This window comes from Lytechinus variegatus, chromosome 5, assembly GCF_018143015.1.
Source record: "Lytechinus variegatus isolate NC3 chromosome 5, Lvar_3.0, whole genome shotgun sequence".
Taxonomy (NCBI): Eukaryota; Metazoa; Echinodermata; class Echinoidea; order Temnopleuroida; family Toxopneustidae; genus Lytechinus; species Lytechinus variegatus.
The window spans coordinates 36,214,542-36,239,584 of record NC_054744.1 but is presented as its reverse complement, the minus strand read 5'-3'; the positions used below and the strand labels follow the sequence as shown (position 1 = coordinate 36,239,584).

The window sequence follows — 25,043 nt, the reverse complement described above, 5'->3', positions numbered from 1 at the left end:
AAATCATGAAATACTACTATACAAACTTGAAAATTACGGAATCCGTGGAAAGGCCTTGGAGTGGTTCAGGAATTACCTAATAAACCGTAAACAGTTTGTTCACATAAATGAACACAATTCTTCTCTACTAAAGGTTAATTGGGGTGTTCCTCAAGGCAGCATACTGGGCCCACTTTTATTTTCGATCTATGTAAATGACATTCACAATTCTTCGACAATGTTATCTTATATTCTTTTTGCAGATGATTCAAATGTACTTTATTCTCATCCTAATCCCGATATTTTAGTCAATATATTGAACATTGAACTGGAGAAACTAGTACAATGGATAAGATCTAATAAATTGTCAATCAATGTACAAAAAACGAAATGTATGCTTTTCAGCAATTCTTTAGATAAATTACCATACGATATTAAATTGGACAACGCTGACATTGAAGTGGTCACTACAACAAAATTTTTAGGTCTGATAGTAGACAACAATTTATCTTGGAAAACACACATTGATTTTATATGCCGTACAATTTCACGCAATATTGGTGTTATAAATAAGGTCAAGTTTTTTCTTCCAACTTCCTCCCTAAAAATGCTTTATTCAACATTAATTTTACCCTATCTAAACTACGGGATAATTGTCTGGGGAAATACACATACATCATATCTAGAACGAATATTACTTTTACAGAAAAAGGCATTGCGCGTTATTTTTAATATGTCCTGGAGATCCCACACAGACCAATTGTTTATTGACAATAAAATCTTAAAAGTAAAAACATTATATCAATATAACTTGGGTCAATTTATGTATCAATTAAATAATAATATGCTACCATCAATCTTTGATTCTTCGTTTAATAAAAACAAAACTATTCATAAATACCCTACACGTCAATCCGAGGAATTTCATTTTCCTCTACCCCGGACAATTCTTGCCAAATCCATCTTCACTTTCGAAGGCCCTCGACTTTGGGGTACTCTTGATAATACTATCAAAGATTCCCCAAGCCTAAATTCTTTTAAATTTAAGTTGAAAAAGTTTCTCCAAGACACTCGTTAGTTTTTTTAACTCTTCATCACTCATACATTATATTTTTCATATATACTCAGCACTACGAGCAGTGAAATATGATATTTTTCGTTCTCCTGTTCTGTAAATTCGCCTTGAGTGTTGGGGCAAGAATCTGGAGACCACTGATCTTGCTATTTTCTCTCTTTTTCTATTTCTTTCTTTTTATTTCTTTTAAATTATTCATTCAGATAGATTTAAGTTCAAATGTCTACTATGTTGGGTTTGTGCTTTTGTTTATATTCTTCATACGTGTGTTATAGGAGGCTGCATCCTACAAGCTTCGCTTTTTAGCAGCCTCCTCCGTTTCCGACCTGTTATCTTGATTATTATACATAATAAGTTTCTTTGTTTTATTGATTATAATTATATCAAGATGTATGTAACAAAACTATTGCAAATGTTAATGATTGTTGGAAATGGAAAATAAATGAAATGAAATGAAATGAAATGAAGGTCTCAATATAAAACATTTCAAGAGTGTGCTATATCGTTCGCATTAGTGGATTGGTGAGATATGTCTGCTTTTCATCATTTCCTAAAAACAGTCAGTAAAATTTCACCTTTTCTGGTCTGAATATATAAGGTTTTCAGCTCGCGCTTCGCGCTCGCATCATTTGGTAGTGAAATCATGCATGTTCTTGATTACAATGACTACAAAAAGTGCTTGGTATGTTTATGTGTAATTCTAATAAATCCTACATGAGCTTGGCTCTCGCATTAGGTTACGATAGTGCGTATGCTCTTCATGAATTCCTAAAAAAATAGTGCTTAAAATGTCCCTGTTCGGGTCAATATATACAAGAAAATCAAGCTTGTGCTTCGCGCTCCCATTGTTTGTTTATTGAGACAGGTGTATCGTGATTACAAAAATGTGCTTATAATGTCCCATTTTTAGGTGTGAATCTGAAAAATCTTTAGCTCGCGCTTCGCGCTCGCATTATTTGATCAGTAAGATACATATATCATTAATGGCACAGTCCTTAAAATGTCTCTATTAGGTCATTATACCTGGCAATAGAGCGCGCTTCGCTTACCTTCAAAGTGCCTCAAAGTTTTGCTGGTACCACCCCCATACTGCGACCCACGGTATGCCACTGTCAGTTCCGTTTCTCCCGGGACAATTCCGGCTTTCGCAAATACGGGAGGGGGCAGAAAAACAGGAAACGGGCCCTGTTTAGGACTGTTTGCACTGAATCATGGAGGTAAATTATCTCACCAATCAAAAAATGCGAAAAAAAATGAAGATGTTTGATATTCCAGACATGTAAACTTAACATTCTAAAGCATTTTTTTGTACCAATGATTAGGATGTTATCTGAAGAAACATTATTTTGATGCGAGCGAAAAGCGCGAGCTGAAAACTGTATATATACCGACCCGAATGCATGAAAAGCGACCCGTCTGTGTTTGAAGTGACACATGCGGAGGGTACATATCTCAAAAACCAAACAATGCGAGCGCGAAGCACGAGATGGTTTTTAGAATATATATTCTGACCTGAAAGCTTCTAATTCTAGGCACTTTTTTGTACCAATGATCAGGAAGGCTTTCCAAGTTTTGCGAACGCGAAGCGCGAAATGAAATTCTTGACGTTTCGATAAAAAAAAGACACTTAGCTGACGTTTTCGATGAAGAACAAGACTTATATCCAATGTGAAGCCCAAGCTTTTTTATGTTTAGACCTAAAAAAACCACAGGACGTTCAATTCACTTTTTCATGAGAAGAATGGATGTCTTTCTAAAGAAATGGTTCGAACGCGAAGCGCGAGTTGATTTTTTGTATTCCATTAAAAGCACGCTTTTACATATCTCAATAAACAAATTAATGTGAGCATGAAGATCGAGTTAATCAATTTAAGCACTGTTTAACATGTAGGGCTTTTATGAAGAGGATATCTAATGTATGTCACTATAAAAGCGTGAGCTGACTGTTGGTGAGGGACAACGAACGTAGAGGGATTTAAAAACGGGTTAAATATAGTATAATCACAATGATTGTTCATCTAATAAATGCGAATACAAAGCGATTAAAATTATTGATAGGCTTATACTGACCTAAAAAGTGGATATTTCAAAGACTGTTCATTGGAATTTAATTTTTAAATCATGAACAGGATGCGGAATTGCATATCTCACTGAAAAAATATCATGAAACCCGAATCGCAAGCAAAATATTTTGTGCATATTGACTTTAAAACTAGATATTTAAGCGCCTTCGATTCATTCACTTTTCTTGTCTTTTTTTAAATTACATTTTCTCCTCTGTTCCTCTTTTTTCCGTTATTATCATTTTTTATTATTATTTATTATTATCAAATTTTTTGTTGGTCTGCAGCGGGGCCAGGACTACGGCCCTGCTTTTAGATATTTTCACTCAAGAAGAAGCTATGATCCATTCTGAAAAGATGTAAATCCCACTCCAAAATTGCTAGTCCCTTGTCTCACTCTGCATGAGGTTATCTCTTTTGCATTTACATAGACCCTTCTCAAAGTGCCCTGCCTTATCGAGACTCTCTGTATAATAGCGATTCGTCAGCAGATTGTAACGTTTATGGATAGACTAAGTATTGATATTTTGTAAATATTGTTTTTTCTTTTTCTTTCTTCGTCAACAGAGTTATACGTGTATTACTCGAATGCCAACGTATATCTTGGAGAAAAGGGTTCTACTTTCACTGAAGGCGACCTGGAAGGCCAACTGTAAAAGTGCTGTCGTCACATTAGTCAGGCTTATACCATACGGTAGACACAATTTCGATAATACAAATACTATTATCCCAGAAAATGAAATCACATAAATATGCATGGATTGATTCATTTCTATATTTCTTTATTTATTATTATTATTCTATATATCATTATTATTATCTTATTTTTTATATTTATTTATTTACATTTGTTTGGAGGGGGGGGCAAACTTTAGACAAAGTGGTGTTAACATGTAAAAAATAATGTAAGATAGAATTTATACAAAGTTGCGAATTGGATATGAAGGAGTATATGCGTTACATCAGACCGGCGTGCCGCCGCGGCGATCGAAGACTACTCCACGTTCATCAAAGTTATCTACTAAATAATGCAAAACTTCCCATTCATTTATCATAAGGTTGGAAACACAATTGTATCAGAAAGAGACCATAAGCCCCCCCCCCCCCCCTCTTTACGCCAGTGATTCATATGGAAGAATCTAGTTATAATTTAAATTTAAACTTCAATGCTTGTTCTGTTTCGTTCGACATAGCAATTAGTGTATATAGCTATATATGTATGTAAAAAGTTTATTGTAATAATAGGTCTAACTGTATATGAAACCTGTTCAACAAAATATGTTATGCATGGGTCCATCCTTTCACTCCTGGATTCTATTCTATAACTCTTCATTTGTGATACATGTATTATAAACTTTCTCTTTTCCAAGTCTGACAGTCACAAACACTGCAATTGTGTAGAAGTGATATAAATGCAGTCTAGCCAAAAACTGAATACGGAACAATCATCAAACTATGCTGCTATCAAAAATTCAAATATCTTCTATATTAAATCAAACCGAAACTTAGTCTACATACTCCCCGAAACATTTAAACGTAATCATAATTAAGTGCCGCATTTTTAAAGGACAAGTCCGTCCCAACAAAAAGTTGATTTGAATAAAAAGAGAAAAATCCAACAAGCACAACACCGAAAATTTCATAAAAATCGGATGTAAAATAAGAAAGTTATAACATTTTTAAATTTCGCTTAATTTCACAAAAATAGTTATATGCACATCCTGGTCGGTATGCAAATGAGGGAAGTGATGACATCACTCACTCACAATTTCTTTTGTATTTTATTATATGAAATATTCTCATTTTCTTCTCATTGTCCTGTGAAACAAAGGTTGTTATGGCCTGAACATGTGGAACTATATACCATTGTTTAACATTTTATGGTTCAGTCAAGTTGGTCCTTATTGTCAAATCTGTAAGAATTGAAATATTGTATAATTCGAAAAAAAAGAAACAGTGAGTGAGGGACATCATCAAGGTTCTCATTTGCATGTGACTAAATTGTGCATATAACTTTTTTGTAAAAAAATAACCGAAACTTTAAAATGTCGTAACTTTTTTTATTTTTCATCCGATTTTGATGAAATTTTCAGCAATATGCTTCTCTGATTTTTCTTTATTGATTCAAATCAACATTTTACTGGGACCTTTAAACTTATGTCATTCGTTTTATTTTATCCTTCGTTTTCGCTCTTTGTAGATTTTTTTTCATTATGTATGATATTAGCTAGCAATATGTATATATATATATATATATATGTGTGTGTATATATATATTACTAGCTAATATCAGACATAATGAACAGAAAATGTATAATGAATGTATATATTTAAAAATTGTAATAAGATTAGTTTTTTTAGTGAGTTCCTATATTGAATTTGTAATTGTGATTTGTGTAATGTCTTTTTTAAGGTATAATATCTGATTATCATAATGCAATTTTAATATCTATTTTAACCTGTTGCATCAGTACCAAGATAATAATAATAAATTATATTTAAATAACTCAATTTCCATCTTTATTAGATGCTCAGGGTGACAAACAGCTATGCTGATCATGTTTCATACTCTATTCAAATATATCTTCCAAGGACTGAAATTTGCTCAAAATATTGATATATTAAATCATAAATATGGTTTTGCATTGCATTCTTAAGGAAGTATAACATATGACATAAAATGGTTCATGAATGTATAGGTGCATTAGGATTGTTTTGAATCCTTGCACACTGGAGTTATGTATTTCATTATTATTTTATTAAAGGCAATGAATAAAAATCATGTTATATGGAAAAAATACATGAATTTTCCTGTAATCATAATTGTGATTTTAATCGAAAATATTAATTGAAAAATAAATGGAGAGGAAAAATATCGTCTACCATTGCTGAACATGGCCAGGGTGTTTTGTTAATGGGTTTATAGATGAGCCGTATAAGTTCAACTGTACTTAACTGGAAAAGGAAAATCACTCGACGATCCATTTGATTGGAAACTGCCGAAATCGAAAATAATGTAACATGCAATGAAAGGTATATCGATATGAATCCAGGATGCAGGAGTGTCACCAGGATACTTGAAGGTGTGGGGGGGGGGGGACATATAAGACAAAATGTTTGCCATCATAACGACTATTGCCAATAATTATGATGTATCATATTCCCAGGTCATAGTTTCCAAACAATTGATGACACGATGGATCTTCATTACGTCAAAATAATATTTTGACCACAAAATCGATTTTTGTGTTCGCTAGCATGAAGTAGGAAGCGTTTTATTTTTATTTCAAGGAAATATACTCTTTAATCAATAGTCTACATGACAAAATGACTACTTGGTCATTTGTATACCTACCAAATATGAATGTTTTATATGGTGCTTGACTTGTAGATATTTCTTTATTATCTAAACTACATCTGAGAGTTTAAGAGCAAGCAAAACTTGCAAAGAAAATACTTTCAAAAAGGAAGATGTATATCGCTTGCCAAATTTCTTCGCTTTATTGACGCGACTGTAATGCATTTCACATTTCTCTTCATCTTGCTTGATGCTATCGTTCGCACGAGCGAGAGAAGCGAGTGAGAAAAAAAGTCTGCATTGACTGGTGAATCTCATATTAAATATACAGTATATATATATATATATATATATATATATATATATATATATATATATATATATATATATATATATATATATATATATATACTGTATATATATATGTGTGTGTAGTGAATTATTGTCATCTGGCTTGTCAAATTACTTTGATTATCCCACAGAGCTGCATTTAAATGATTTTGAGTAAGCGCAGCGAACGAGAAAAAAAAATGATCTACGTTTTATTTCTAATTTCATTTCTTATTACTCAAACTTGTTAATTGTATTTTCCTTCTTCCACCTTCCTAATTTCCCACCTAACTCCCTCTTCACTTAGAACTAGATCGATTTCCATTAAGTCCTATAAAAATCATCCCGTATATTTTCAGGAATTAATGTTAATTTGAAAGACCGGTTCTGATTGGTTCTTCGTCATTCTACTCAGCAAAATGCGCACTCAACGATGTAGGCCGTTTCATTTAGCGATTAATCGCTAACCTTTGTGTTCCGGGGGCCCCCAGGTCACTAGTTCGTTTGTATCCGCATGTTCGTGTGACATCTGATAGGAGTGTGTCCCTCAATACCGGATCCAATGGTAACAATACGAAGCTTTCCTTTTAGACGGAAACTTAATTTTTGCACGCTGAATCAATTATTGATGATAATCGTGTTTGCGATATTTTCTTCAAATTTAGATATCATTTATTTCCCAATTGATTCTTAAAATTAATGTGTAGACGTTACTCAATAAAGAAAATAACATTGTATTAGCTTCTTCTCCAGAATAAAGCCGGCGAAGTTCCACAGATAAATTATTCCCATTTCACAAAACAAAAGTCACTCTTGGTGATCGTGCATTTACACTTGCTGCCCCCTAACTAAGGAATAGCCTGCCAATCGACATATTAAGAAGCTCTCCATCATTGGCTATCAAATCAAAATTAAAAACATGTCTATTTTGTTAAGAAAACAATATGCTATGTAGAGATAGGTAAAAAGAGCTCTGAAGAAGCGTAGCTTAATATATCCATATAAAAGCTGCGCTATACAAATTAATGTTTATTAATGTTATGTTTATTAATAACGTTGAAAGAGAAAATTAATTATTATCATGGTTGAATTTAATTGTACGAATGTGCAATATTGCAACATTAGCGTGATGTGGTAAATAAGGGATAAACGAGACAGATTAAACATGGATCACAGAACTCCAGCCGACTATTCATTACTTTATTCTCATTGTATTCATTAATTTGATTTCCGGGTAAGCCTGAAAAACCAAGTACAAAGAAAACGTCACATTATTGACAGGCATGAACAAAACTTGATCAAGCAACATCCACAATGAATGAAATGACCATATCCATATAATGGGAAATCCCAATGTGAACTTCTCCAAATTGGCTAGTGCATACTGACAGGGGCCGCGGAACGGTTTTCAAAGTGGGGGGGGGGGGGGCTGAGCCAAAAGTGGGGGGGCTGACCATGCTAAAAATCACAATCATATGGTCATTTTTGCATTTTTGTACACGGTTTTGGAAAAAAGTGGGGGGCTGAAGCCCCCCAGCCCCCCCCCCCGGTTCCGCGGCCCCTGACTGGTATATCAAATTGAAATAATCTATGCATCATTCAAATCAAAATTTAAAATAAATCCGTACGTGTATGTTAGAGGGAAATCAGAAGTAATAATAGCGAATGTACATGATCTGTTTAATAGAAAATTGGTAAGCTTGTGTGTATACCATTCCTTCATCTGTTTAAACTGACTTTGGGCATTATTGCATTTTCATAATCAATATCATGAAAATCATGTCTGATAACTCAGTCGGTAGACATGGTAGGGCGGGGGGGGGGGGGTTCGGATTCCGGTGACCCGGGTTCGATTCCCACTTGATGCAGTGCCCTTTGGTAAAGCATTAATCCTCATCGGTCCTCTGGTTGTTTGCTTACAAGTATTCATGATTTCTTAACAGTTAGGTAAAAAATTACCCACCCCAATAAATGTAAGTTGATATTTCTGTGTCACACAGTACATCATGCTATATAGTCTACAGTGGGCGCGGTTACACAAAATTCATTGATCCGTGTATTCACACAATGAGGAATTAATATTGAAGGGTGCAGAGTTGACAGGTTCAGCAAAATTATGGCTTAGAAAATTTCACTCCCCCAAAGTAAGAACTCATATAAAAATATGGGAATCGTATCATTAAAAAAATGAAAGCGAAGAAAAAAGCACCTTGCTGAAACTGAAATAGTCCTCGGTGAACACATGCCCAGTTTTGAAGAGAGAATCTTTTGTTGTCATTGTTTTGTTGTTAAGAAGGGTCTCTAAAAGATTTAAATTCTATATTTCATTGTGAGAGAATTTTGATGATAGGAGTACATAAAATGTGGTAGGCCTCCTGCCTGAATTTTCTAGATTAAAATCAGTTATCATTAAATCATATCAGAGATAGTGGCGGGAATGCATGAAAGACGTCACAGAGAGGGTATAAGATAAACAGGGTATATCTATAGAGGAGTTTGGAAGACAGTATTGAAATAGACTGGATGAAAATATTTGAAAGAAGTATGGGCTGATAATTAGAACTTTGGAGAGAGTGAGGGGCGGGGGAGAGAGGGTTAGAAAAGGGAGACATGGAGTGAGAGTGAATGGGGGGGGGGGCTTTAACGTCACCTGGTAACATCAAAGCGTTGCCACTCTAGAAAATGATTCACATGTTCCTGATTACTCTGAAAGGTTATAACTACGACTGTAATGCGGTGAATCAATAATCGTTTAGAGGACAATGGAACAGCCTTCAGATTTTTTTTCATTCAATAAATAAAGTCTAAATCAATGGAATATATGGAACTCTACTGAACTCTGAACGAGCGCTCCACAGCGGGCTCTAGAACTCCAGCACCGTCAAACAAAATATTGCACCATTTAACCAACAAGGAATGGCGATAGTGGTGATCAAAGCAAAATAAACCAAACAAACAATGTCAAATCTCAGTGTTCTCAGTGTTAGACTACAGGAATATTTAAATAAAATGACGAAATGAAATTAGTTAGCTGGAGGAAAATAACGTAATGGGGGTTCCCCTATTTCTCTCGCATTGCGTGTTGAAAAAATAATAACAATGCGTTTCATGGATGACTGCCGACATTGTTTTTACTGGGAACCTTCGAGCATAGATATTTGTTCATGCTCTCACTGAATCACACTTCACAAAGAAAAAACAGAGTTTGACGTCCGGCTCTCTCTGTGAGGCAATATTCCCCGAAATAGATTATGGGAAATGTATATATAAATATGGTCGTTCTATATTTCTATAGGCCTACATAAACCTCTCAAATTGCTGTTAGTCAGCAGAACAGCAAGTCAACGTTTCTAAGCAGCAGGTTACTGATTTTATTGCAGCTCGATAAAGTTTCGATTTATCAAAATAAGAGAGTAATAGCAATACGTTTTATGAATGTTCATAATTACATTAAAATTGACAACATAAATCGCTAATATTGCATGTTCATTGGAAAAGGATACAACAACTATTTTTGCTATGGCGAATTCTTTTCGTGGTGAAGGAGTTGCTTTGAGTCGTATTTTCATGCAGTGTGAAAAGGATCGTCCAAAGATTGTGACTGATTTTGGGTGTTCTCTCAAGAGTTCCGATGGTGAACATTCATTGATTGAGGTAGATTGGTCTGGACTGGCTTGGAAGGCTGGATTCAGGTAAGATGTCTTATCATTATACCCTCTTCTCCCTATCTTTCACCGCCCCCGTCCGTTTCCTTTTCCACCTCTTCTACCGTTTTACACTCGTCACAGCAACAAATCACTATCAACTTCACCATCCACCTCCTCACTATCATCACTCTCGTCGTCATCATCATCACCATCATCATCGTCGTCGACATCATCATCATTCTCATTATCAATGTCTTCATCAACATCATCATCACATGACCATGGGAAGCCGGGATGCTGGGGTTCGTAAAGCACCCCCATTTTTCTGGGGTGCTGCATAATAACAGGCCTCCGCCATAGGCAGCACCCTCCTGGAAATCAAGTTGATATGCTAAATGGGTGATCAAACTCACCACTTTGGAGTGAAAACCTCTTTTGGGGGCTTGTCATTTTTTTCTAAACCTAAACCCTCTTCAAAAATCGCTCCCAGGCCCCTACACCATCATCATCATCCTCGCCATTATCACCATAATAATAACAATGATGATGATAATAATAATTTTTTTACCCAGGGTAGCCACTTCAGTTAGGAAACTGCTCTACCAGCGGGCCCTGCATAACATAACATATTATTATTACCCTTCTCCAATCTAAATGCTGAGTGCCTAGCAAGAAGGCAGAAGGTCCCATTATTATAAGTCTTTGGTATGACTCCGTCGAGGATCGAACCCATGACCTCCCGTTCATGAGGCAGACGCTCTACCACTGAGCCACCATGTCCGGACATCGTTGTCACCATCATCATCACCATCATCATCACCATCATCATCATCATCATCATCATCATCATCATTGCAATCATCCTAATCATCATCACTGTCATTAACATCATCACCCTCATTTCTGACATCGCCGATGTCGTCGTAGTCATCATCATCTTCACTTCCATTATCGTTATCATAACTATCATCTTCATCTTCATCATCACTACCACCACCATTATCTTCAACATCGTCATTATCATTATCACCGTCATTATCATCATCATCAACCTCATCATCATGATCATCACGGTTATCAACATCATTATCATCATAGCCGTCGCCATAATCATTATCATCACCGTCGTCATTGATGTTATTGGAGACAATTTGATCTTTATATTTTCAACTAGATTTAGAATTCATTAATTTCCGTGAAGAAAGAATAACAAACATACTAATATGGAAAGTCACTGTAATACATAGTATAGTGTTAGATCTCTCTTGGTATCGGATTCAATAATACCAAAAATGAAGAGGACATACTACATCAGTCCAACTTTCAACCAATCAGACGCAAGCGCACACAGCCAGAGTTTAGTCTGCATGCACAGACCCTGATTGGATCGTTGTTGTTGTTTATTTTAAGGCGTGTACTAGTCAAAACTACCAGACTTATATCTTTAAATTTTCTTTGGTTTGGTATAGAAACCGTGACGTTATCGAGGCAGTGGATGCAACTAGCTTCAAAATGAATGGTGCTGGACATTGTTCTGTTCTGGAATATTTACGAGAGGCTGGACGAACCTGCAACATGGTACTTTATATAGACTTACTCAATAATGCATTCTAGTAGACCTATTTGTATCTAAACATTTACTCAGTAAGAGATGGTGAGGACATTAAAAATGAATATTGACTTTTGAAACCGAATTTAAATCAGGAACGTTGATTTCAGAGAACTAAAACTTGTGGAGGTTTCAAAGAAAAACGCTTTTAAGGGATTAGTTAGTTATAGGTGCGTTGCTATGTCAGACATATTTTGCTAGGAATACCTAAACTCAAGTCGATTCGAGATTTATTTTATATATCAATAAAAGTTAAAACATATCTATGAATAACTACTACAAAGCAACACCCAAAGAAAACTGCTGAAGACCAATATTATTTTTTTCAAAGCAAACATGAGTGGTATGAGGCAGAAAATTTTGACTGAAAAAAATCAAGAAACAAATCTAAACTATGGACCACTCTCCTTCATATCCATTTTTATGACCACTTAATGTTTGTCAATCTTCTACAGCTCGTTAGACGTGGTACAGCTGACGACGAAGGTGTACAGACCTATTCATGGATAGGGTTCCGTTTGAAAACAAAAAGAGGTGAATATTTATATCTCGTTTTTTTTTATTATACTTTGGGGATTCCTCGATGAATTTTTATCTATCTTTTGTCTCATCTACCCCAGGTATAGGGGCGCGGAGAAGAGTCCCTCGCCGCTGGATATACATGTGTATCAGGCATTCCTAAATGAAAACAGAATAATCAATGGTTTTTAATCGGAAGTTTTATTCTCTAACAGATTACATGTACTTTAAACTGAAACTGAAACTTTTGCTCCACTGCCCTGAATTGCAACCGCCTCTAATTAAGCTGAAAATGCCTTTACAGTTTACACACTTCAAAATGTGCCCAATAGTTTTTTTTTCGATAATGCTACTGTTTGGTTCTGTGATAATCATTAAAAAATGTTGTAGATTTACTTCCTGCAAAATAAAAATTTGGTCACGTCATTAAGTCATTTGGAGAAAGGAAAGGGAAATACAGGAAGCATCAAATAGAAAAAGAAAGAGAGGGGAAAAGAGAGTGGAAAGTTCTAAGTTTAAAAAAAAAATGAAGTTACGATATTATACATAATTTGTGATTATATATCTGTCCCTGACGATATAGGGGAACCGGTTGTTCGCAAAAAGGTAAAGCGAAGCGTCGGAACCAACATCGACGATGCTGAGCGAGTTCACAAAAGATTGCCAAACTGGGCTCTTCGAACCTCGTCACCCACTTTCAGGTTTCAGTATGCCAACACTCAACAGATCCGGCTGGTTTCTGGGCAGGGTACCAACAATGATCGCTTCCTTGGCTTCTTCGTATGTCCATCGGCTTCAGAACCAAAATTCACCACAAATGATTGTAAGTTATTAATACTACATGTATATACCCTGTAATACATTCGAGTATGCAGGATTTATACATTGACTTCATCGTAGTATAACCCATACCAGTTTACTTTGTCAAACAAATGTGGATGGATTCGTCGACAAAGAAAAAACGGTCGACACTGAAAAATGATCCCAGGAGTGGGTCGAAATAATTAGGAGCTCGACAAGCAAATGAAAAAGAAATGACAATTGCCAAGTCAAGGAATTGAAAGGCAGAATGTTGTTAACTCTAAGTTCTCTAACAATGTTCGACTTTTTGTTATTTGTTTTATTTTCGTTTTACGACCCTGCTTTTAGTTGCATTTTCTTGCAGGCAAAAGTGATCTGCGGGGAATAACGAAATATAGGCTTATAACAATACTTTTGTTTATTTTATTTACAGTTGTCTTAAACATGCATACTTACATAGAGGTTGGCGACTCAATTTCGGGTACGGTAGCTGCTTTCTCCTCCGTACCCCAGCAAAACCGAAACATGCGAAATAGACATACTGGTTGCTTTAATGGATCAGTCAGTGACGATGACGATGATGAGCGTGAGAATGGACAAGAAGCATGCTTGTCTGGTGGTACGAGAGGGCCAATGATGTTGCCAGTAAGTACGGTTATTCTTTGGTGTATTTTCTATGAACAATTAACTTTTGTTGGGGGAAAACAAATAGGAAATAGTGGGAGCAATTCACCAAGATAGAGATCATGTTGATATCGGATATTGATGGTGATGATCATGATGAAAATGACGATGATGGTGATAATGATTGCTTCAACTTTTTATTATTATCATTCCCGAGGACCACTTCCATTGACGAGTAGATACCGCGTAAAAAGGATCTCTTTTCAAGATTGGGCACGTTACGTATGTAACGTAATATTGGGGTCAAGAACATATACTGAAAAAACAGGCGCGGTTTTAGGGGGCCTTTGGTGACTGATCACCTCTCCCACCCCCCAAAAAATCGACTTCAAAGAAAAAAAATGTAGGTCCTACATGCGTATAAATGTATTTATTAATGCAGTATTCCATTTATGTTGTCAGGTGCTCTAAAATAAACGTTTTTTTGTTACTTAAATTGGAAAATTTTCTCGCTCCCTATCGCAAAATAGCATCTAAATGCAAGGTGCGAGTATAAGTCGTCTGTGATCTCCTGTAATATACTAGACTGCCTTGCATTTCTTTCAGATTAACCTCCCTATATACCCACCACACATATATATGCCATAAAATTGAAGTCTACTGAAGCCACCGCACACCTTACGACTGTTCGCAATCCGATTTTGCAACAAATAGCATTTTTCATTTTCTGAAAATGTGAATGGAACATATCATTTTATTTGAGGTTGAAATTAATTGAAACTATTGTAACAATTTCTTTATTTTGGAATAAAGGCCAAATAGGTTTCAAATCTTAGCCAATCGCACGACTGCTGTGACGTCACTACGACTAGATATTAAATTGGCTTTTATTCTAAAAAAGATGATGTAGTCACAGATTTGAACATGGGTATTCGTATGATGATTTCGAACCTTACACAGTAAGATATTCCACGTCTCAATACTAATACCATCAAATTCTACTACGTTTTTTTCCAAAATTGAATCGCAGACCAATCGCAAGGTGTGTGGTCGCCTTAACTCTAGACATAACCGCGTTTTGTCCAAAGCGCTCCAAATTTATGTCATTCTTTACGATATACATTTTTTGTCTCACCTGCATAGCAGAGTGAGACTATAGGCGCCGCTTTTCCGACGGCGGCGGCGTCAACATCAAACCTTATAACCTAAGGTTAAGTTTTTGAAATGACTTCATAACTTAGAAAGTATGGACCTAAACCATGAAACTTGGCCATAAGGTTAATCAAGTATCATCAAACATCCTGCATGAGTTTCACGTCACATGACCAAGGTCAAAGGTCATTTCGGGTCAATGAACTTTGGCCGATTTGGGGGTATCTGTTGAACTACCATCATAACTTTGCAAGTTTATTGATCTGACTTTTGAAACTTGGATATAAGAGTAATCAAGTATCACTGAATATCATGTGCAAGTTTCAGGTCACATGTCAAGGTCAAAGGTCATTTCGGGTCAATGAACTTTGGCCGATTTGGGGGTATTTGTTGAACTACCATCCTATCTCTGTAAGTGTATTGGTCTAGTTCATAAAACGTGGAAATAAGAGTTACCAAGTATCACTGAACATCTTGTGCGAGTTATAATAGTTTTCAAAGTCAGCACTGCTGCTTGTTGAATCGCGTGATGTAGGTGAGACGGCCAGAGGCATTCCACTTGTTTTATGGCTCTGTCGCTATATACTCCCCGATTGAGGCTAAATTTACCAATGAAACATAGACCTAATAGTTAAGAGTCAGGAATGTCTCTCCATGTGTTGGGTGGCGAAAGGGGGGGGGACAACACCCCAAAAATTATAATGCAGAATTTTGCACGTAAAGCACACCAAAGATCTCTAATGGTATTTTTATGTCAAGTTTGATGGTTTTATATCGCTTTCAGACGTTTTTTCAAACGTTAAGTTCGTAAAGTGCTTCACATGCAAGGTTTCACTTCAAATATTTTCTCCCTGGTGAACACATTCTCTCGTAATATTTTTAAGGGGTGTAATGCACTAAAACCCCATCTCTTGCCATATTCTATTATTACCTTTTACGTTCAAAGTCTCTAAATTTTGAGAATAAACGCCTTGAGAAGGCTAGGAAGGCTAAGTGTTTAAACGGTCAAATTTGCGAGGGTATATAAAATTATATGCTTTATAAAATGTACTTTTTGCCCCAACACTACGTGGTTAGCTTGGTTAGTGTCGATCCGATTTGAGCGAGGTGTGTGAGGTGGGGGCAGTACTAAACCAAAATGTAAGTAAATTAAGGTACTGACGACATCCGGGACATAACAATTAAAATCTCGCTGTCTTGTTAGGGGGTCAATTTAGGGAATATTAGTCAAGCGTATTGTTTCCAATACTTTGTTAAGGGTAAATCACACGCCAGTACGTGTTAAGGGGTGCATTCTAAGAATATGGATAATACTTGTTTAGGGTGATTTTCGAAACCCCATGGTCGCACCTGATATCCACTCGTCAATGGAAGTGCCCCTGGGTTATTATTACTTTTACAAAATCCCTGAGTCAGCCGAAGACATATAGGGGACGTTTTCAGTGTTCGTCCCAGGAATATTGTACATTGTCCAGATGACAGCTTTTCGCTGTGTACACATTAATATTGATACAGGATTTTCCATCTTGGATGACCAACAATGAGCGAATTATCCTTGGAAACCACCGAATGTTCTTATGGACCCTGAATAATAACCAGACAGGCTTACTGTCGACTCTCAGCAACTCGGATAGCGACAGTAAGTATAATTCAAATTCATGTTTTAGGGAGTTTTCGCAACGGAGTCAAGAAAACGGAAAATGCGTATATAGAAATTATCCGTCAAACAAATTGGCGAACTGGAACAGCAGTTTCGCCCCAAAGTTTCGGAGCTACCAAATGTTTCAAAATGTGTCATTTTTTCCAGAGTCCAGGACGAAACTGCTGTTTCGATTCCCCGACCTTCGACAAAATATATCTCAAAGATCATTGTCACGACGGGCATTAAAATACGCCCTTTATGTTCTTGAATCCGTAATCACGCGTCATGGAAGCAAATAAAAAAAATAATTTTTCATTATCAATGGAAGCTTTGAAGTGCCATGGACTGTGGCGTACCTAGGATTTTCAAAAGGCGTGGCAAATTCGTCCGCCAAAAAATTTGACAAGCAAAAAAAAGTCTCCAACTACAAATAAAGGATTTCGTACCAGAAAGAAATTTGCCAAGCAAAAAGAAAAGAGCTTCAACTACAAATAAAGGTATTTCGTACCGGAGAAAAAAATTGACAGGCAAAAAAAAAGGTCTCCAACCACAAATAAAGCATTTCGTTCCAGAAAAAATGTGACAAGCAAAAAAAAAGAAAAAAAAAGAGAAAAAAAGGTCTTCAGGTTCAAAGGAGCTGGCCACTTGTGGCTCGTCAGGGATCAGTTGTGACTCGTCAGGGGGGACAGGGATACGTCCCTTGCATGGGTTGTGACTCGTCAGGAGGGGGGGGGCAGTCTGCCCCCGAGTATGCCCCCCCGTAGGTATGCTAATGGCCATGGACCTATATATGGATATACAATTTCAGACCAGATTCTTTTGAAATGAGAAAACGGCACATCGACTGATGCTACAGAGAAGTAGAAATATCAACAGCTATTGAAAATTGCTGTGGGGTCATTTTCATTAATGAAAATTCTAATGACCAAATTCATGGAGGAATACTTTAAAAAACGGGAAGTGTCATCGCAGATTAATTAATGATAATTAATCAGTGATACAATTTCTAAACGTTTCTTTCTCACCTCACAGAGTTGTACGTGTCTAATAAGGATGACAGACCACAACTGGGAACAAGGAAAGATGAGCTATCAGTCGTGTTGGTGACGTCACCATCATCATCCATCTATCCTAACCTCGATAACTAAATGATCGTTGATTAAAAACACTTCATCTGCTGAAAAATAATTCCCAAAGCTTTCTTATTACATTTAAGTTGTATGTTTCAATTTCAGTCTTTAAAATTATATTGTGGGTTTTATACTAGGCGTACATAGTCGGACTCGTTTGATAATAAAAGTAGACAGATATTTTTTGGTGCTTGACAAATCTTTATTGATTCATTTATTTATTAAGTCATTTGTTTATTCATTTATTCATAACTATTTAGGCCTATGAATTTGCATCTGTCTATGTCTATCTATCTATCTACCCACCCACCCATCCATCCATCTATCTATCTATTCATCAATCTATCTACCTAGCTATCTATACTCTCCTTTTCTATCATCCTTTATTTCTATCTAAACTATCTATTGATGTTTATTGAATGGTTTATTGATTGATTTATTTATTATTTATTCATTTAATCATTTATTTATTTATTCATATATCTATTTACGTATCTATTATTTATTCATTCATTTATATATTTCCCTTTTTATGGGAATGTAGCTATTTTAAGTTCAAATGGCAAGGGGAAATTATCACCCGATGTTTTATACCATCATTGTATGGAAGTAAGCGAATTATACAAGATGAGTAGGACTGGTAAAAGCCGCGTAACGGCTCTTGCAAAATTATTTTGCACGTCACATGGTTTTATATTTTCATGTCGTAAGTATAACCTTGTTAAAATTGTAAAAAAAATGACTATCCCTATGATTTAAATAATTGCATCCTAACGAAAAGTTTGTTGTAAAATAACCAAAAAATAATATTGGTGAAGTTTTGAGGAAAATCTATTACATTTAGAAAGTTATTAGAATTCTTTTTTTTATTTGTGACGTTATATACGAGCAGCTGCCACATATGTAATGAAATATATAGTGAATAAAATTTATTTTTTAATGGTTCGTCATGACTTATTCTTAATTCATTTTAGGAGTGGATGTGAAATGATCTGTCTATTGATAAACTGAAGTTACAACGTAAACTATTTAAAATTTTCTGAGAAAAAGAACATTTAATTGATGTTTTACCATACGATATGTAGGAAAGCTGCCGACGTCACAAATCAAATAATTTTTTTTTCAAATTTTCGCCAATATTTTTTTTATTTTATGTTTATTTTTAGAATAAATTTTTGTCATGGTGACTTCCATTTTATCCTTCAATATTATGCAAGATCTAATTTTTATTATGAGTTTTCTATTTACATGTGTACCACTGTAAAACCACAAATTTAGCTGCAATGGTATATTGTTTAAAATAAACATTGAAATGAATGGAGAAATGGAGGAATGAATAAATGTGGGAAAGAATGAATTAATGAAATGACTTGAATAGAATAATAATATGAACAAACGAATTAAAACGCTCTTGTGCAGATTATTGCACTTTATTCTAAGGATTTGCAGAAGAGACGGAGGTATATTCTCTGAAAGAACAAATAGAAGGGAATCAGAGGACGAAGAGAACCCTTCATCAAAATCTGACTGATAAATAATCAAATTATTTGCATTAAACCTTACATTATACCGTCACCATCGTCAAAATATTTGATGTGCACAATAATAGGCAAAGATATTTGAGTGAACCAATGATGTCTCAAATGCATTTCCTTATAAACAATTTTTTTATTTTCATTTTCGTTCCAATAATCTATATTGTATCTTAATATAATGATAGAAACGAGGGCTTCTTTACAATTGTATCTTCCTTATAATAAGTATACATTGTGTTTATGTTGGGTTATTAATGGGCTACAAAGCCCCACAATCCCTGCCACACTAATATCTACCTACGTGAATATGGAAGTGTGGCACTTCAAGGTATGTTCAAGGTATGACTTCATAGATTATTTGTTTTGAATGACTTTGAGTGGGTAGATTGATAAATGTACTATAATCTTTCTACAGCAACCGATGGAAGCCATACCAGTACATGACTCCACTGGGCCAAACATTAGTGTTATTTTTTTGTCGATGTCATATAGAGAGACTGATATAATATCAGTCTCTCATCTAAATATTGTAAAAATTGTTGATACACTGGACAGAAATAATTTTTTGGAACGTTGTTACTAATGTATATGAATTAAAGTCAACCATCTAATGTTTCAGCAGCTTGGTATCTTGTTGCTGTCATTTTTTTTCATATGCTTGCTTGATTGATTAATAAAGAATATATTTCACTTCAAATTTTCAACAATGAAATAAGTACATGGAAATATTATGAAATCAAATGGAAGTTCCTGGAAAGCGTAGCTTGTTAAAAAAAAGTTCCCTTGTATAGTGGTATAGTCACATTCCCCCTACGGGCGAGTCGCAAACAGTCGTTAAAGGGGAATCCAACCCAAATAAAAACTTGTTCTTAGGGGAATAAGAAAAATCAGACAAGTTGATAGGTGAAAGTTTGAACACTTTCTGACAAATAATAAGAAAATTATGATTTTTTTTAAGTTGTGAATATTGGTAATCCCTAGATCCATGGAGACTGCCAATTGGTCACATATGTGATGTCACAGTAATGTAAGGCAAGGACTACTCTTCCATGTACTCCAATACATAAAATGGCTAATATGTCATTTTTTCAAATGTTTTACTTCAAATTTTATTTTTCTTTCATGAGGACATAAAACAATATACATACTAGGGTTATATTAAGATTACTGCCCCTGGGGAATGGGCAGTTAGGAGAAAACCACAAATCCCTGATAATTAAGTACATGGCCTATGGGAAAGTTGTCCTTGCCTCTTGTCATAATTTACTCATGTACCCAGTTGCCAATTTGAAATCTACATAATCATAGGGATTTCAATTTTAAAGCAGCCATAACTTTCTTATTGCTGGTCCGATTTCTTTCAAACTTTCACCATTCTGTTTTATCTATTTTTCTCCTTTCCAACACTACATTTTATGACCAAGGCTGGATTCCCCTTTAAACATTTTTGTGTACCAGCTATATACATGTATATGGTTTAAATGAAAATTAATAAAACAACTGTTTTCGACTCTCCGTATGGCCGCGCGCCGTCGGGAAAATATGACTGCACCACAAGTGACATAGGTTTGTCATGATAGTACACAAAGGGAGTGTACGAAGGGATTATTCATAGGGGGTGTTGCAAGAAAATCTTTGTGATAAATTGCAAATATTCTTTTCTATTTTCTTTTATAGATCAACGTTAGTTATAGCAAATCAGATTAAACTTCTTGTTTCTAGGAGCAGATTAGCAATCAATCACTAATTTGCAATTAACTGCAAGACATATGATTGATTTAAGGACCAAAAATGACCTGCAATTGAACGCAAGTTTCTTGCAATGCCCCACTAGTGTTAACGATAAGGTCAACACCAAAAGCACCCACTACAAAAGGGTCATATTCAACATGTAACAATTCTGAAATAATTTATCCAAATGTTATTAATATTTAATATCAACATTTTAAAAGCAGTTTATTAATAATTTTTTACATGCAGGGGAATAAAATTATCCCCCACTTAATTCAAGTGACACTTGATTCAGAGTTTGCAAAATATTTTTCAAAGTTTTAATGGTCTTATTCCATTCAAACAAAGGATACAATCTTGTAACATTGCAGTATTGAGTAAACGTACACATATTTTGTTACATTATACCTTCAACAAAAAATCTTAATTCAATTTATTTATAAACTTATGACTAAAGATTGATTTTTTCCTACTATTTTTATGTCCAATTTTGTTTCTATGAAATTTCCCCTTTCTATTAAACCAACTTTTCCATTTGGTTGGATTCCCCTTTGAAAAGAAGAATATAGAACATAACATAGCACACATGTGCAATTAATACATAGTTACAGCATAAAAATGTACTTTAGATCAATGATGTGCACTATACTTTGACTACTTCAAAACATAGAAATCATTTTGTATATGCATACAGAATGTTATTTTATAGATATTTTAATACATGTACTTGAAAATTAAATCTACTTTATGAGATTGAGGCATTTTAGAACCCAACAGAGAGATACTTTTCAGCTACACAATCACTTGTGTTTCCACCAGATAAAAGGAATGCCTGATGGGCAAATTTCATGATTGCACAAATTTTAGTAACAATACACAATATTGTTACACATCTAAAACTGTTGTCTATGCCATTTCCACAAGCATAACCCTAATTCAAAACTACTTTGCCTACTTCCTAGATTGTTTAACACCACTATGGCTTAATTTTAGCCAATTGGTCTATTATTTACATTTGTCTCATTTCATTTTCAGTCCAATCATCACTTTGTTACACCCACTTTGGATTTTTGTACAGATGAAAAAAAGTCCTAGTACCATTTCAATTGATTACTTAAGTTTTCGTTATTTATGCTGTGTTTTTTTTTTAAATGGCATTTCAGCTTTATGCTCAACCATGTGGATAAGAAAAAAACAATTACATGATACATGGGCAAAATGACATGTTTATGGCAATAACTTGTAAATAAAATGGGTTAGACCATGGGGGATAGGCGGAGAAGACCCTACAATACAATAAAGTCTATGTTTGACTTTTGATTTTTTACGATCAATCAAATTTGGTTTTATTAGTGAACAGTGTAAATTAGGCCTGTCCCACATGTAATTGAATTATCTATACTCAATATCATATAGTACTTCCACCAATTATTGGTAGTTAGCTTTAATACTGGTTGGTACAGTACCAGTCACAATTTTTGACTACCTGTTTACATCACAGATCAAAAGTTAAGGATGATACATGAATGTATGTACATGTATGCACTATAGAGTGAAAACTCAGCTAAAAAAACAAAGATCTAATCACCTGGCTGTCCATAAAAAAAAGGTTATTTGCAGCTGTTATAGGCAATTGAAATCATGACATCTATTTGACGTTGATAGTAACAACTTGACCAGCTTCAATGACTGGAATCAGAAAATAAAGCAGTGGAACATTAGTCTATAGAGTGTACTTCACATACAGACATTTTAGGTTGAAAGAGCAGAGCTCTACTAAAAATTTTGATGGTTTTCATTTTCTCAATTTTCAAAAGCATTGTGCCCTGCAAGAATTTTCAACTCAACAAAATGAAAATACATGCTTTAAAAAGAAAAACTCCTTTTATGTATTTTTTTTACTCTGAAATATATCACCAGTGTTATGGATGTAACTGTTTTTGAAAATCACAAGCGAAAGTTTACAGCATCAGTAGAAAAAAGTTCAGGTCTTTCTAGTAAACATATGATTGTCAGAATGTCAGTGAAGATGTGAAGGCCTGGTCCTACTGGCCAATGAACACAAAATGTACTCGTAACGGATACAGCGCACAAGCAAAATATTGGTGTGGCTCAATCCATTTTCATCCCCTCCAGAAAATGGACAAAATCGGCAAACAATGAAATCACAGTTGGCAGATGCTTGATGGATATAGAGTGTATGAAACATGTATGCAAAGAGTACACAACGGATATAACGTTTTCCAACGGATGGCAAGATTCTTTTCCGTTTTACATCCTCTCTGCATCCGTAAGTGCAGTGGGACCAAGCCTTAAAGATTCTGTTGCGGCAAGTAGATACCATACTATGAAGTGTGAAGCCGAGTTCTTAGGGAATCAATCTGATCCTTGACAGTCTGTCCTAATTCTTGTAAGTCTGCGCACTGCTGGGACATCTTCTCCTGTGAGTCTCTAAGATAAGAGTTCATTTCCAAGAACTTCAGGACCTTCTGATAGCAGTCTTCGATCTCCCTTTCTTCCTTGCTTTTCTGCAGTTGTTCTTCAGATTTCCTTGCACTAGACGACACTGATTTGCTGGATTCCTGTCGGGGTCTTTTAGCAGCTGACTCAAAAGATTTGGATGTATCCAGTGCGACCCTGGCTGAAGATTCACCTGTGAAGTTGATCAAATGAAAATGACAATTAGGTTTTACATCAATGAACGAGTGTCCATGGAATAAATATCTTTATCATATCATTCAAATACATGTAGTCTATTATTCAAAATTAGTACAAATATTAACATAATTTTTATTAACAACATCCATTTCCATATCAACATTATTTATCATCATCATAATTGATTTGGTTTAATCTTCAATTGTTTCTCGACAGTCTACTAAATTCTATTTCTAGTTAGATTTTATTTTTAATGCTAGTCATGCTAGTTTGATTTTTCTTTGTATTTATTCAAATCAACATTTTTCTGGGGTGGACTTGACCTTTAATCAGAATAAATAAAATATGCAATGGAATAGTATCTGAGTTGATGTGGGTTCACTTACCGGAGGGGATGAAATCTCTTGATTTTGAATGGGAATCCTGAAGATGAGGAATCCCAAGGCCAAGCGCAGCACCAGCTGTACCCATGGTACCGGTAATGTCCTTCTTCAAGAATGTAAACGCGACATCATCGCTCGGCGCCGATTCCAAGTCTTTAGTGATTTCATCAAGACTTGGAAGTTCAGGTCTGCTTAGTAATTTCTTTGTTCTCGACATGTTAACATCATACATCAAGCATGAATCAAAATGATTTTCCACAGCCCAGGCAAAAGTCTAAGTTCTAACTTCTCGAATCCTCGCGTACATTAACCTTACGTACGTGTACTGAATGACGGTGTGCGATAAGCATTACGTTAGAAGCCTATGGAACGCCATGGTAGACAGTTCTTATTATCATGATTTGATTTCGACACAAAGACGGTAAGACCTTCACTAATTTTGGGCCCGGGATTTTGACCGCTGTTTATTTCCCTGGTCTATTATTATCATTATTATTTTAATAAAGGTCTTGATGAAGTTTCTGTGTGTTTTAATTGCAATGTGTTACAAAATCGACAAACTGAAATTATTCTGTGAGATGATAATAACAAAGCGTAATGTACATTTTCCCCGGGCGGCAGTCAAATATATTGCTGTACAGTGCATGGCGTAACTAAGGGGCCGGGCACGTGCCCCCCCCCCCCAAAAAAAAAAAAACGGGGAAAAGGAAAAAAGGAGGGAGAAAGGTAAAGAAACGTAGCGGGAAAGAAGAAATTGTTGGCATTTTATTTTTATTATTATGTTATGATATTACAAAACATTTTTTCATAACTTTACGAAACATAATTTGTTCAGGGCCTATATGTCTTCATTGTTCCTCGTGCTCA

The 25,043-nt window shown here is 35.3% G+C and overlaps 3 protein-coding genes across 3 annotated transcripts in view; 2 read left to right on the top strand and 1 right to left on the bottom strand.

Moving 5' to 3' along the window:
* Positions 1-3,773, top strand: part of LOC121415439 — a 32,330-nt gene extending 28,557 nt beyond the window's left edge. Inside the window, exon 7 of the mRNA XM_041608641.1 lies at positions 3,685-3,773. Within this exon, the coding sequence (XP_041464575.1) occupies positions 3,685-3,773 (89 nt within the window). The remainder of the gene's footprint in view (positions 1-3,684) is intronic.
* A 6,460-nt stretch (positions 3,774-10,233) lies between these two features.
* Positions 10,234-18,596, top strand: LOC121416031. The gene is made up of 7 exons (XM_041609470.1): positions 10,234-10,437; positions 11,862-11,970; positions 12,457-12,535; positions 13,104-13,343; positions 13,755-13,966; positions 16,613-16,736; positions 17,772-18,596. Exons 1-7 carry the CDS (start codon positions 10,265-10,267, stop codon positions 17,885-17,887), a joined length of 1,053 nt encoding a protein of 350 aa, XP_041465404.1. The 5' UTR covers positions 10,234-10,264; the 3' UTR covers positions 17,888-18,596.
* Positions 18,597-21,431: 2,835 nt separating this feature from the next.
* Positions 21,432-24,526, bottom strand: LOC121416030. Its single transcript, XM_041609469.1, has 2 exons — positions 24,180-24,526; positions 21,432-23,788 (listed from the first exon to the last, which is right to left on the bottom strand). Exons 1-2 carry the CDS (start codon positions 24,406-24,408, stop codon positions 23,481-23,483), a joined length of 537 nt encoding a protein of 178 aa, XP_041465403.1. The 5' UTR covers positions 24,409-24,526; the 3' UTR covers positions 21,432-23,480.
* Positions 24,527-25,043: the final 517 nt, after the last annotated feature.